At 34.1% G+C, this 13,471-nt stretch overlaps 2 protein-coding genes across 2 annotated transcripts; both read left to right on the top strand.

Moving 5' to 3' along the window:
- The first annotated feature begins 3,501 nt into the window (after positions 1-3,501).
- Positions 3,502-6,823, top strand: LOC103341809 (beta-glucosidase 12-like). Its single transcript, XM_008245364.2, has 13 exons — positions 3,502-3,685; positions 3,844-3,913; positions 4,109-4,167; positions 4,277-4,352; positions 4,577-4,654; positions 4,768-4,855; positions 4,948-5,203; positions 5,369-5,484; positions 5,570-5,787; positions 5,877-5,908; positions 6,034-6,136; positions 6,219-6,327; positions 6,454-6,823. Exons 1-13 carry the CDS (start codon positions 3,521-3,523, stop codon positions 6,620-6,622), a joined length of 1,539 nt encoding a protein of 512 aa, XP_008243586.2. The 5' UTR covers positions 3,502-3,520; the 3' UTR covers positions 6,623-6,823.
- Positions 6,824-9,229: 2,406 nt separating this feature from the next.
- On the top strand, positions 9,230-12,875 carry LOC103341810 (beta-glucosidase 12-like). The gene is made up of 13 exons (XM_008245366.2): positions 9,230-9,423; positions 9,571-9,640; positions 10,226-10,284; positions 10,399-10,474; positions 10,634-10,711; positions 10,816-10,903; positions 10,996-11,251; positions 11,385-11,500; positions 11,630-11,847; positions 11,937-11,968; positions 12,074-12,176; positions 12,261-12,369; positions 12,482-12,875. Exons 1-13 carry the CDS (start codon positions 9,262-9,264, stop codon positions 12,648-12,650), a joined length of 1,536 nt encoding a protein of 511 aa, XP_008243588.2. The 5' UTR covers positions 9,230-9,261; the 3' UTR covers positions 12,651-12,875.
- The last annotated feature ends 596 nt before the right edge of the window (positions 12,876-13,471 follow it).

Raw genomic sequence — 13,471 nt, 5'->3', positions numbered from 1 at the left:
TTGTTAATAACAAAGTTTTTCTCCCTCATTGAACCCATTTTGCTCAGGCGGCTGTTCAAAGAAGTAATAGCTCAACTAATTTAGTAAAAGAAGATTATGTTTAACAATTTTCTTAGATGGCAAAAATTTTAGCTTTAAATGATCATTTTTTTGGTACTTAAAAGTATATAAATATATTGCAAAGGTTTCTTTCATTGCCAAATTTAAGAAAGGGAATGGTGTTTTCTCACATACACCGCCAAGGTGCTGTAGATGTTCGAACATAAGATCACTGATATGTTAAGGCCCTTTTTCGTTGGGCTACATCTCATTGGCTATTGCAAAGGTTTCTAATTACTGTGAGGATGTGAAGAAATGTCTTAGAAAGTTAAAAGAACCTTACATAGGATTATAGAAGGAGTTGGGCTAGTACTCCTCATTTGCATGGACTTAGAAGGAGTTGGACTACTCCACTCATTGCTAATTGATTTTGGGGTGGACGAAGCCAAACGTGCACCACGTGATGGCTACTCCCTTACATTATTGAATTGTTCATTATATATATTACTCCAGTACCACACTTCAATTGAAGATGAGATCCCCAATTTTTATTTTCTTTCTTACAATTATATATATTTGTCTGTTACTATATGCAGGAAGATGTGGGGATTATGAAGAATATAGAGTTAGATGCTTATAGGCTCTCTATTTCATGGCCCAGACTATTACCTAGTAAGATAATCATCCTAAAAACTGTACATAACAGTCCTTTTTTGTTCCTTTTTTGTTCTTGCTACAATACACTTACTCCCTTCATACTTTTAACTGAAGCAAAAGTTTGTCAACTATAACCAACATTCTTTTTCAATTAAGACAGTAAATTGAAAGAAGTGAAAAAAAATTAAATCATAGTAGAATTCAAGGCCAAAAATATATAACAAATTTTTTGCACTTTAATTTCTATTTTTAGATTAACGTATTTCCATATTTGTTGTGTTTTCTTTCTAATTATTAGATGGAAAGCTAAGTGGGGGAGTTAACAAGACTGGAATCAAATATTATAACAATCTCATCAATGAACTCCTAAGAAACGGTGAATCATCTCACCGTACATGTTCAATGATTGATATGTAAAGCTCTTAAAACATCATTTAATCAATTTAATTTGCTTTTACGGATTATGTATTTATCTAGGAATAAAGGTATTTGTGACAATCTTCCATTGGATCTTCCCAAGGCGAGCAAATTCTGTCGTCCATCTAATATTGTATATAATTAAATACATATTACCATAACATATACAATTTGAAATGTGTGTACAGCAAGCATTTTAGGAACTATGCAGACCTTTGTTTTAAGGAATTTGGCGATCGAGTAAAGGATTGGATCACATTGCCATATTCTGTTAGTAACATGTTATGCAATCGGGGTGCTCTAGTTGGCAACAATTAAACTGTACTGGTGGAGATTCTTCTATTGAACCATATGTGGTGACACATCACCTCCTGCAGCTGCTGTCAACTTGTAAAGAAAAAATATCCATGCTTAAGGTCAGAATATATGGTCCTTATTGAGAATTCTATACTAGTCACTATAGCATTAAGTTGCAATAGAAACAATTAATACTTGGAATATCGAGATATATTAAGATTGTCATACTTTTGGCTATCAACCATATAATAATGTTCTTGTGCAGGCATTACAAAGAGGCACGATAGGAATAACACACATTAGTTTGTGCCCGTTTCTAATGCATCAAAATGCTTTAGATTTTATGTTTGGATGGCAAGTAAAATATACCAACTCAATTAATTAAATGCTAGTTCTAAATATAATATTTAGTAGCTAGTACGAATTATATAATACTAAGTTATTGGTTGGAACTTCTATGTTCAATTTGATATCAACTACATGGATTACAACAATGGAGGTTTAAAAAACGCTCGGCACACTGGTTCAAAAGGTTGCTCAAGAAGTGAAGAAATCTGATTATAGGTATTGCTTCCATATTTGTATTTCCTTCAATAACGTGGATGCTGTTAGTGTACAATAATGTGAGTGAAAATTTGTATATACCAAATTTGAATCCCAAGACTATGAACTAAATTATAATAAATCACATGCGATATGCAAATATTGTTGAGAGTAATTGTCCCACCTGGATTTATAAGGAGTACTCCACCTATTGCCAATCCTCAACTTCCTTCAAATATCACATATATATCATAATCAAGAACAAGAACAATCCGTTTGACACTTCTACTCTCATTACAGTTTCTCTGCTTAAGGGAATACTATATAGCCACTCTTACAGCTAACAAAACTAAAGCATCAATTTGAATCATATTTATAGGTCACGTGCGGACAGCTTTCTTGAACATAGGTAACGTGCTATGAGTATATTTCTTGAACCAAAAAATCTTTTGAAATCTCAACTCTTTTCGAAACCGGCCAAGTTTACCGGAATGGTTAATCTGTAGGTGCAGGCCTATACGTACACACCTTGCTTGTACAAGTTTTTATCATATATACATGTTGTAATTATATATATGTTCCTCGTGCTCCTCATGGAATTTTATATACATACAGGAGATTCCGAAAGAATTCCCAAAATCACATGCGATACGCAAATCAACATTTAATAATAATCAACACCTTCAAATACATAATTCCCACAAACCAATGCTTAATTAATGTGTATAATATATGTGTACAGAATTTTCAGATGCTTCGTACTGCTGGAACGGGGAGAATGGATAACAAGCGAGCCTGTAATGTATAATACACTTGGATTATATGTTGGCGCTTGTGCAAGGGTATTCTTGAAGGAAGTCGAGGTTTAACCCTAAAATTAATTGACAATGAAGGAAATAGATGTGTGACATTTCTTCACATTCTCATAATTCTATGGCTAATTAACCAGCCAAACTCAGGCTCAAAGGATCCTTACTGCCAGCTGTGATATCAGGAAAATAGTTTTTTTAGTTGGATTGCAATAAAATGGTTTAAGATTTTATCACACTTGGTTTTTTTTATTAGGAAAATACTTCATTCCTTTCCCGGTAAGTAGAAACTCTTACATTCTTGTCACTGGCAGTTTGACATGTGTGTGGAAGTTTTTATTTTTGTGTTTTTGATGAATTATTTTTGCACATATGTCAAACCGTGATTTGCAGGAAGGAGATGTGAGAATGTGAAGGTAAGAGTCTCACATTGGAAAGTTGAGAAACCTAGCAAAGGCTTATAAAGAGTTGGGCTACTCCTCCATTGCCAATTGGTTTTAAAATTTAAAAGATTTTCCCATGCACAAAAGAAATATATTCTGCATGCAGATGCAGACGCACGAGACTTAATAATCATTTACAAAAAGAATTTCGTACGATTTGGCAGAACCTGATCAGCACACCCTTTGAATTCCAATCGTGTTTACAAAAACATTATTATTGAATTGTGAAGTGCGTACACCTTCCTCTATATAAAGGACATGCAATATGCAAGGAATAGCCAACTTACCTAGATCACCAAAGGCCTCAAGTTAGCTATGGCAATGCAATTAGGGTCTTTGCTGTTGGGTCTGGTGCTAGTCATTGGCTTTTCATTGCAAAGTAGCGAAGCTGCTACAGATCCACCAGTTGTTTGTGACTTTCTCAACAGGAGCAGTTTCGAAACAGGGTTCGTATTTGGTGCGGCTTCAGCATCTTACCAGGTCAGTCCATTGCGGGGCTAATTAAATTACTCTTTACTTTGTGGTCATATGATTAATTAGGTTTAATTTACTTTCAATGCCAGACCAATAATAAACATTCATGTTGTCTACGTACTCTTACATATATTTGTATATGTGTGTGTGTATGTACATTTCAGTATGAAGGTGCTGCCTTTGAAGATGGTAGAGGACCAAGCATATGGGATAACTTCACTCACCAATATCCAGGTCTGCCTCTAAAAAAAATAATCACTTAAGAGTTAAAATATGAAAGTGGAGCTAACTTAAATCTTTTAATTTGTTTCTTAATTTTCTATGCACAAGTTGGTATTACATACGTACATGCATAATAGAGTACATGATATGATTTCTCCCATCTTTGTGCTCTAATATATAGGCAAAAATTTATATGGTTAATTGCAGAAAAAATCACGGATGGGACCAACGGAGATGTTGCTATTAATCAATATCACCGCTATAAGGTTCAAAAATCTCATACTTTGTAAGAAAACATAGGGGCATCGAAGATGAGCTCCTCAATTTTTATTTTCTTTCTTATGATTATATGTACTTGTGTCTTACGATATATAGGAAGATTTGGCAATTGCGAAGAACATAGGGTTGGATGCTTATAGGTTCTCTATCTCATGGTCCAGATTGTTACCAAGTAAGTCGATAGTCCTCAATATGTACACATGGCAATTCTGTTTGTTTTCTTTTTTCTTTTTTGTTTGCTAGAAAACACTTTCCTTATTCTCTATTGTACAATATAACCAGGATTCGTTTGTTCGAGGCCAAGAATATATAGTTTAACTTTTCTTAATGGTAATTTGTACTTGTTAGATCGAGTTATTTCCTTATTTGTTGTGTTTTTGTTTTTAATATTATTAGATGGAAAGCTAAGTGGGGGAGTAAATCAGCCCGGAATTGAATATTACAACAAGCTCATCAATGAAACCATACGCCAAGGTAAAGCATATCTCACCTTAAAAGATCAATGATCGATATGTAAAACTCTTAAAACATCATATAATCAATTTAATTTGCTTTTACTGCTGATGTATACATGTATATATATATAGGTTTAAAGCCATTTGCAACAATCTTCCATTGGGATCTTCCCCAAGCATTAGAAGAAGAATTTGGTGGTTTGTTAAGCCATCAGATTGTGTAAGTGACAAATTCTATCATGAGTATAAAATTCATTATTTGATCAAATAAATAGTACCATAACATATATGTTTTGAAATGTGTATATACAGCAATTATTTTAGGGACTATGCAGACCTTTGTTTTAGGGAATTTGGTGATAGAGTAAAGCATTGGATTACGTTGAATGAGCCATATACCGTTAGTAACATGGGTTATGCAATCGGGACATTCGCACCGGGACGATGCTCTAACTGGCAACAACTAAACTGCACTGGCGGAGATTCAGCACTTGAACCATATTTGGTAACACACCACCTCCTCCTTTCTCATGCAGCTGCTGTCCAAGTGTACAGGAGTAAATATCAGGTCCGATTATTATCTTTAATATTGAGCCCTAATTGAGAATTCTATATTAGTCGGTCGTATAAAGTAGCAATACAAAATGGAATTAATACTGTTTTGTTTTCTTCACAAAGATTGTACCATATATTTTTGGCTCTAAATCGACCAAACACTAATGTTGTTGTGTAGGCATCTCAAAAAGGCGTGATAGGGATAACACTAGTGTCACATTGGTTTAAGCCGATAACTGAGGCACCGCACCACAGAAATGCAGCAACACGGTCTTTGGATTTTATGTTTGGATGGCAAGTATTTATGAATATAAAATTTACTAGCTAGTATAACTTGTATGATGCTCTGTTCATGGTTGGCACTTCCATGTTTTTGTAGGTTCATGGAGCCAATTACAAGCGGCCATTATCCGCACAGCATGCGACTTCTTGTTGGACGTCGATTACCAAAATTCAACGAAGAAGACTCCAAGTTGCTAGCTGGGTCATTTGATTTTCTTGGACTAAATTATTATACTACTTACTATGCAAGCTATGCAGGTCACAACAATTCTGTAAAGGCAAGCTATGTAACAGATCCTCGAGTTAATCAATCACGTGAGTACAAAATGAAAAACTTAATTGCTTGGAGAAATTGTAAGTTTTGTAGAAAAATTAGATTATGACATTCATATATGGTGTGGCAGCGGAGCTTAACGGGGTCCTCATTGGTCCACAGGTACACATCAAATCAAGTGTTATAGAGCTAATTAAGCCATTAGTATAGTATGGTTGATTAAATATTGTTTTCCACATGCAAATCTGACTCCTAAAAATCTCACGTATCTTCCAATGGTGTTTTAGGCTGGCTCAGACTGGTTATATGTCTATCCAAAAGGAATTCACGATCTTTTAGTGTACGTAAAAGAAAAGTATAATGATCCAATCATTTACATTACTGAGAATGGTAATTTTTCAGCCTTATTTAATTGCACCATCAATGTTTCAACATATATTTATAGAATGCAGAAAAACACATTATATTGTAGGCGTTGATGAGTTGGATGATCCCAATCTATCACTTGTGGAAGCCCTTAATGATACCGATAGAATCGACTACTTTCATCGCCACATTTGTTATGTTCAAGCAGCAATAAAGTAAGTGTTTATTAACAAATTATTTAATTAAGACTATGTTTGGGATATTGAATTTGAATCCTTACATTGACATTAATTAACGAATTTGAATTTTTTTTTTTTTTTTTTTTTGTTTTGTATGTGTAGGGATGGTGTCAAAGTGAAGGGATTCTTTGCATGGTCATTGTTAGACAATTTTGAATGGGCTTCTGGATACACTGTTCGATTCGGTCTCAACTATGTGGATTTCAAAGATGGACTAAAAAGGTATGAAAAACGCTCAGCGCAGTGGTTCAAAAATTTGCTTAAGAAGTGAAGAAATCAAGCTATAGTTATTGTTGGTCTTGGTTCCATCTTTGTATTTCCTTCAATAATGCGAATGCACCTCCGTACAATAATGTAAAAGGGATGTCAATTTTGAATCCCTTGGTTCCATCTTTGTATTTCCTTTAATAATGCGAATGCGCCTCCGAAATATTCAGCAATAAAAACCACGTGAATTGGTTACTTTTTTCCCAAGGCATCTCTTTTATCTTTAATATTTTGGATTGAACCAAAATCTCAAAATTTTGAGATGGCCTCTCTCTCTCTCTCTCTCTCTCTCTCTCTCTCCCCCCTTCTTTTTTAAGCATTAATTTGAATCATATCTGACAACATAGCATCAGACTACTTCTGACTCTTTCGTGAACCAAAACACTTATAAACATGTCAACTCTTTTTGAAAAGGCCAAGTTTAGCGGAATGATTCATTTTTGGGTGCATGGCTCTACGTACAAACCTAGTTTTTTTAAATAATATTTCATCAAATATATTTTGCAATTGTATATATGTTCCTCATGCTCCTCATGGCATGTTATCTTCATACATCTAGTTTCCACAAACCAATGCTTAATTATTATTATTATTTGTATGATAATATATATAATTTCTAATCTTGTTAGCTAGTCAAAGGATTAGGAGAAAACAGCAAGAGAAAAAACAAATTCAGACATTAAATGCTTCTATTAAATTTTGTATGAATGAAGAGCGAGGATAATTAATAATAATTTTCAGAACATGGAGAATTGACGACAGTTGTGTCCTGTATAATACAGCCGCGGATTATACGACGGTGCTTCTGCATATATATATCTGTATATATTAAATTTTTGTAATGTCCACATATGGCGCGATGTCTGGAAAATAGTTTTTTTAATAGTTGGAATACGAGGAAAATAGTTTTTTTTTTAGTTGGAATGACTCTTCTTTGTTTATATTGTTTGATACTGGAAACATGTCCCTTTAATCGTGCTGAGTAATTTTAGATTTTTTTTTTTTCCATTGCTGCTGATTAATTTAGATTATTTCAATTCCCTCCCAGTCCTTATCTGAAAAAGAATCGCTCTCGAGAAAGAGATTTATATTTAATTTACTATAATTAACTCTTCTAATTTATCATTTAAAAAAATTTCGCATGAGATGCAAGCTATACTTGAATTGTCTCCAAGCCACTCCCTAAAAGATAATATATCAATTTATTTTTGCGTACCATCTGATTTAGCTACATAAGTGAATACTATAATCAACTGCTGAAGAATGTAAACTCCTACATCAAGAACTTGGAAAAATAAAATACAAATATAATAACTGGTTCTACTATACTAATAACATCGAGACGTTTCGTATAAAACCTCACACATGCCGGACTATACATGTGATTAAGTTGAGGACATTATAAATGTTGGTAGTAGTGAGTTATTGGTTCTTCTTTGTCTTTACAAGGTTCCAATGAGGGATGATTTACTGGACCCAATTAAACCCAAGAATCCAAGATCTTTTGTATAACATTACACCTTCATACAGGCTACAGCCAATGCTTAATGTGTAAATATACAGAATTTCTTAACTTGTTAGCTAGATACGCATTTCTATATAGCATAGCAGTGATTCAATTCAATATATTAGCTAGATAACAAAAAGACTTGTGTGAAAAATTTCACATCGAGGATACTGCTGCTTAAACAAGTCTAAATAGCTAGCGTATAAGTTTAGCTCAAAGTTATGGCTTCTATCATAAACAGTAATAAATAAATATGCATGATAAGCATGGAGTTTTGACTTTTTGTTTGCAACTCCAGAGACAATTCTGATAGCCATTTTCTTTTCTTTGAAAAATGAAGGAGCTCGCGACTGCTTCAAATGAAGATGAGATCAAATACTTTATTGCGTCACAAACTAATGGATCTTCACATATTCTGCGCCCCTTTTCCCTTTGTTGATAACAAAGTTTTGTCCCTCCTCATTGACCCAATTCTGGTTCGATGGCTGTGTTTCAACAAAACAATATCTCATACGATCTTACTAAAAGAAAATTATCTTTAGCAATTTGGTTAGTTGACAAACGTTTTACCTTTTTTCCAAAACCAAGTGGCAATGGGGGGAGTAGCCCAACTCCTTATAAGTCCTTGCTAGGTTTTTCAACTTTCCAATGTGGGACTCTATACCTTCACATTCTCACACCAAAGGCATACGAAGAGCGACACGATATAGTGTCCTCATTAAAACTTTCGTAGGACAACCTCATGAGACAAACTCCATGAGAGGAAGAGTACCACACATGTTATGGACTAACAAGAGGGTCTACTTCAGGTCACTTATTTAGTTTTAAATGACCATTTTATCGTACATCTAACAAAATAAAAATATATTGCAGAGGCATCTTATCACGAATCTTAATAATTAATATTACTTGTTTATCACGAGGCTTAATAACCATCACATAAGAATTTCTTAGATTTGGAAGGACCCGATCAGCACACCCTTTTGAATTTTAGTTGTGTTTACAAATGCATTATTGAATAGTTTATTATATATTCCCGGGTGCAGTACGCATAGCTTCCTCTATATAAAGGACAAGCAATATGCAAGGAAGAGCCAACTTATCCAGATAGATCACCAAAAGCCCCTTAATTAGTTATGGCAATGCAATTAGGGTCTTTGCTCTTCTGTCTGGTGCTAGTAATTGGCTTTTCATTGCAAAGTAGCGAAGCTGCAACAGATCCAGTTGTTTGTGACACTATCAACAGGACCAATTTCGAAACAGGGTTCATATTCGGCGCGGCTTCAGCATCTTACCAGGTCAGTTTCTTAAAGAGCTTAATTACCATTTACTTCGCGGTTTGTATTAATTTTCTTTCAATGCCAGAACAATTAGCATCCATGCATGAATATCTTGACATCTTTACTGTGTACGTACTCTTACGTATATTTGTGTGTACGTTTCAGTATGAAGGTGCTGTCCAAGAAGATGGTAGAGGACCAAGCATATGGGATAACTACACCCACCAATATCCAGGTATGTCTCTCATCAAACAATCCATTAGAGTTAAAATATGAAAATTGAACTAACTCAATCTGCAGGCGTCATTCTTTTTTCTGTTTGCTTTCTCCAAATCGCATGCCTTCTGCTTTCGTATGAGGCTTTGGGGCATCCAAATCATTAAGACCGAAACACTGTGGATATATATATATATATATATATAGCTATCTAGCTAGCTAGGTTCAGAATTTAGATGAAGGAAACACAACATATACAAAATCCATAAACCGGGTTCGGCCAGGATGCTTAACCCTTCCTGATGAACACCAATGGGACACCAGATGCCTTAATGATTTGGATGCACGGATTACAAGTATATGGAAAGTTCTAATGAGTAAATCTCGAAGGAAACCAATTTTAATTCTTAAATTATTTTTCTCTCGTATCGTAATATTACTTCATGTATTTATTATAATAATAATTTACCATGGACAAGCCACACATGGCAAGCTTTTAATATAGAGGTGATGCCCATAGTGAACAAGTTGGTAGATGCATAATAGAGTGCATGATATGATTTCCCCCTTCTAAATAGTCAAAATTTTCTATGGTTAATTGCAGAGAGAATTAAGGATGGGAGCAATGCGGATGTCACAGTTGATCAATATCACCGCTATAAGGTTTCAAAATCACATAATTTGTGAGCCTTGAGAGAACATAGGGGATCAAACATGAGATCCTCAATTATTATTTTCCTTCTCATAGATATATATCTTGTGTTTTATTATGTATAGGAAGATGTAGGGATCCTGAATGATACGGGATTGGATGCTTATAGGTTCTCTATCTCGTGGTCCAGAGTGTTACGAAGTAAGTTTTTCAGTCCTATGTAACCAACATTATGAAAAGAATTAACTAAAAGAATTGAACCATCTTCATAGTCAAATTTCAAGGGCTATTTTTTTAACTTTAATTTCTACTGGTAGATCGAGTTTTTTTTTATTATTGTCTTTTATTTCTAATTATTAGATGGAACACTAAGTGGAGGCGTGAACGAGGCTGGAATTGAATATTACAACAAACTCATCAATGAAACCATAGACAAAGGTGATTCATCTCACCTTAAAGGATCAATGATTGATATGCCTCGTAAAATATGATTTAATCAATTTAAGCTTTTATCGATTGTGTATGAATATACACATATATAGGTCTACAGCCATTTGTGACCATCTTTCATTGGGATCTTCCACAAGCTTTGGAAGAAGCATACGGTGGTTTCTTAAGCTCTCGAATTGTGTAAGTGACAAATTCTATTATCTGTATAATATTCATTATTTAATTAAATAAATATTACCATAACATATACATTTTGAAATGTGTATATACAGCGAGCATTTTAGGGAATATGCAAATCTTTGTTTTGAGAGATTTGGTGATCGAGTAAAGTATTGGATCACATTGAATGAGCCATATGCCTATAGTAACATGGGTTATGCAATCGGGACCTTCGCACCGGGACGATGCTCTGATTGGCAGCAATTAAACTGCACTGGCGGAAATTCTGCTACTGAACCATATTTGGTGACACACAACCTCCTCCTTGCTCATGCAAATGCTGTAGACTTGTACAGGACTACATATCAGGTCCGGTTAATTATTACCTTTTGGTTAGAATATTGGGTACTGAGGAAATTAATACTTTGTATATCGAGATATACAAAGATTGTACCTTATATTTTTGGCTCTAAATCATCTAAAGGCTAATGTTCCCATGTAGGCATTTCAACGTGGCGTGATAGGGATAACACTAGTGTCACATTGGTTTGTGCCAACTTCTAATGCAAAGCGCCATACAAATGCGCAATCACGAGCTTTGGATTTTATGTTTGGATGGCAAGTATATTAATATTAATTTATATACCAACTCAAGTATTTAAATGCTTATTTATGAATATAAAATTTACTAGCTAGTATAACTTGTGTAATGGTTTGTTAATGGTTGGCACTTCCATGTTTTTGTAGGTTCATGGACCCAATTACAAGTGGCCACTATCCGCACAGCATGCAAGTTCTTGTTGGTTCTCGATTACCAAGATTCACGAAAAATCAATCCGAGTTGCTAGCTGGGTCATTTGATTTTCTTGGACTAAATTATTATACTACTTACTACGCAAGCTATGCAGGTCACAACAATTCTGTAAACGCGAGCTACCTAACAGATGCTCGCGTTACTCAATCTCGTGAGTACAAATTGTAAAACGTAATTACCTGGAACAATTTAAGTTTCTTAAAAAAATAGATTATGATATTCATATATTTGTTGTGGCAGCGGAGCTTAATGGGGTTCCAATTGGTCCACAGGTACATATCAAATTAATTGTTTTAGTAGCATAATATAGAAATTAAGATTTTTCACATGCAAATGTAACTCCTAAAAATCTTACTTATCTTCAAATGGGGCTGCAGGCTGGTTCAGACTGGTTATATATTTATCCGGAAGGAATTTACGATCTTTTACTCTACATAAAGAATAAGTATGATAGTCCAATCATTTACATTACGGAGAACGGTAATTATTTTTTAGCCTTTATTTATTACATCATCAATGTTTCAAAACACATCTTAAGACTACTTAAAGCACATTATGTTGTAGGCGTTGATGAGTTGAATGATCCCACACTATCACTTGAGCAATCCCTTAATGATACTGTTAGACTTAACTACCACCATGACCACCTCTGTTATGTTCAAGCAGCAATCAAGTAAGTTTTTTTTATTAAAAAGTTATTTAATGAAGACTATGTTTGGGTTATTGAATCCTTCTATTGACATTAACACATTTGGTTTTATTTGTCTTTGGATCTTTGTTTACAGAAACGGTACTAACGTGAAGGCATACTTTGCGTGGTCATTACTAGATAACTTTGAATGGAATTCTGGATTCACTGTTCGATTCGGTCTCTATTTTGTTGATTTCAAGGATGGACTAAAAAGGTACCCGAAAAAATCGGCACTGTGGTTCAAAAGTTGGCTCAAGAAGTGAAGAAATCCGATTAGAGTTATTGTTGGTCTTGGTTCTATATTTGTATTTCCTTCAATAATGCAGATGCTGTTGTGGACAATAATGTGAGGGATGTCAAATTTGTTTATGCAAATTTGAATCCCAAAATTATAATAAATTTTATCCAACATAAGTTCCCTGTATAAGCAGCTTATTTCCGATGAAGCAAAATCATTCAATAATATTTGGCTTGAAAACTTTGATTTCCTCGCCTTGGTTTTCAATTCTCCTCCTCTCTCTCTCTCTCTCTCATGAACCACGTTACTCAGCAAAACGTGTGTGTGGACTATACAAGTCTGCCTACCAAGACAAACATGACGACAAATGGATCGTTATAGTAAATAAAAATTAACATAGACAGCAAATAATTAAATACGTTTTAATTTGTTTGTCCATCTCAAAACGAAAAAAGATTCTATTTGTCGGTATATAGGATGTCAACTTCAAACGGACATGTACAGGTCTTATTATATATATATATATATATATATATATTTTATTCAGATTTTATAAACATTCTCAGTGCAACTGAGGTCAGGAAAATTCAAAGATTATTTGTCCCATTGTATATTTTTTAACTCGTAACTGGAAAATTAAGAACAACTAGACACACAAGTTACTCTTAAAATTATAAAAATTAAATTGATTTGTTTTATTGGCTGTGTGTTTATGCTTAGGAGGTGTTTGAATCACAGAGAGGATTCATGTTTAAATCAATTTTCATTTCTCTTTCTCATATTCGGTAATAATGCAAGGAAAGTAACTAGAAACTATCATTTTATTTCATTATCCATATTTAGTTT

Source organism: Prunus mume, linkage group LG1 (assembly GCF_029339155.1).
Source record: "Prunus mume cultivar Tortuosa linkage group LG1, ASM2933915v1, whole genome shotgun sequence".
Taxonomy (NCBI): Eukaryota; Viridiplantae; Streptophyta; class Magnoliopsida; order Rosales; family Rosaceae; genus Prunus; species Prunus mume.
This window is presented reverse-complemented; position numbering and strand designations above follow the sequence as displayed.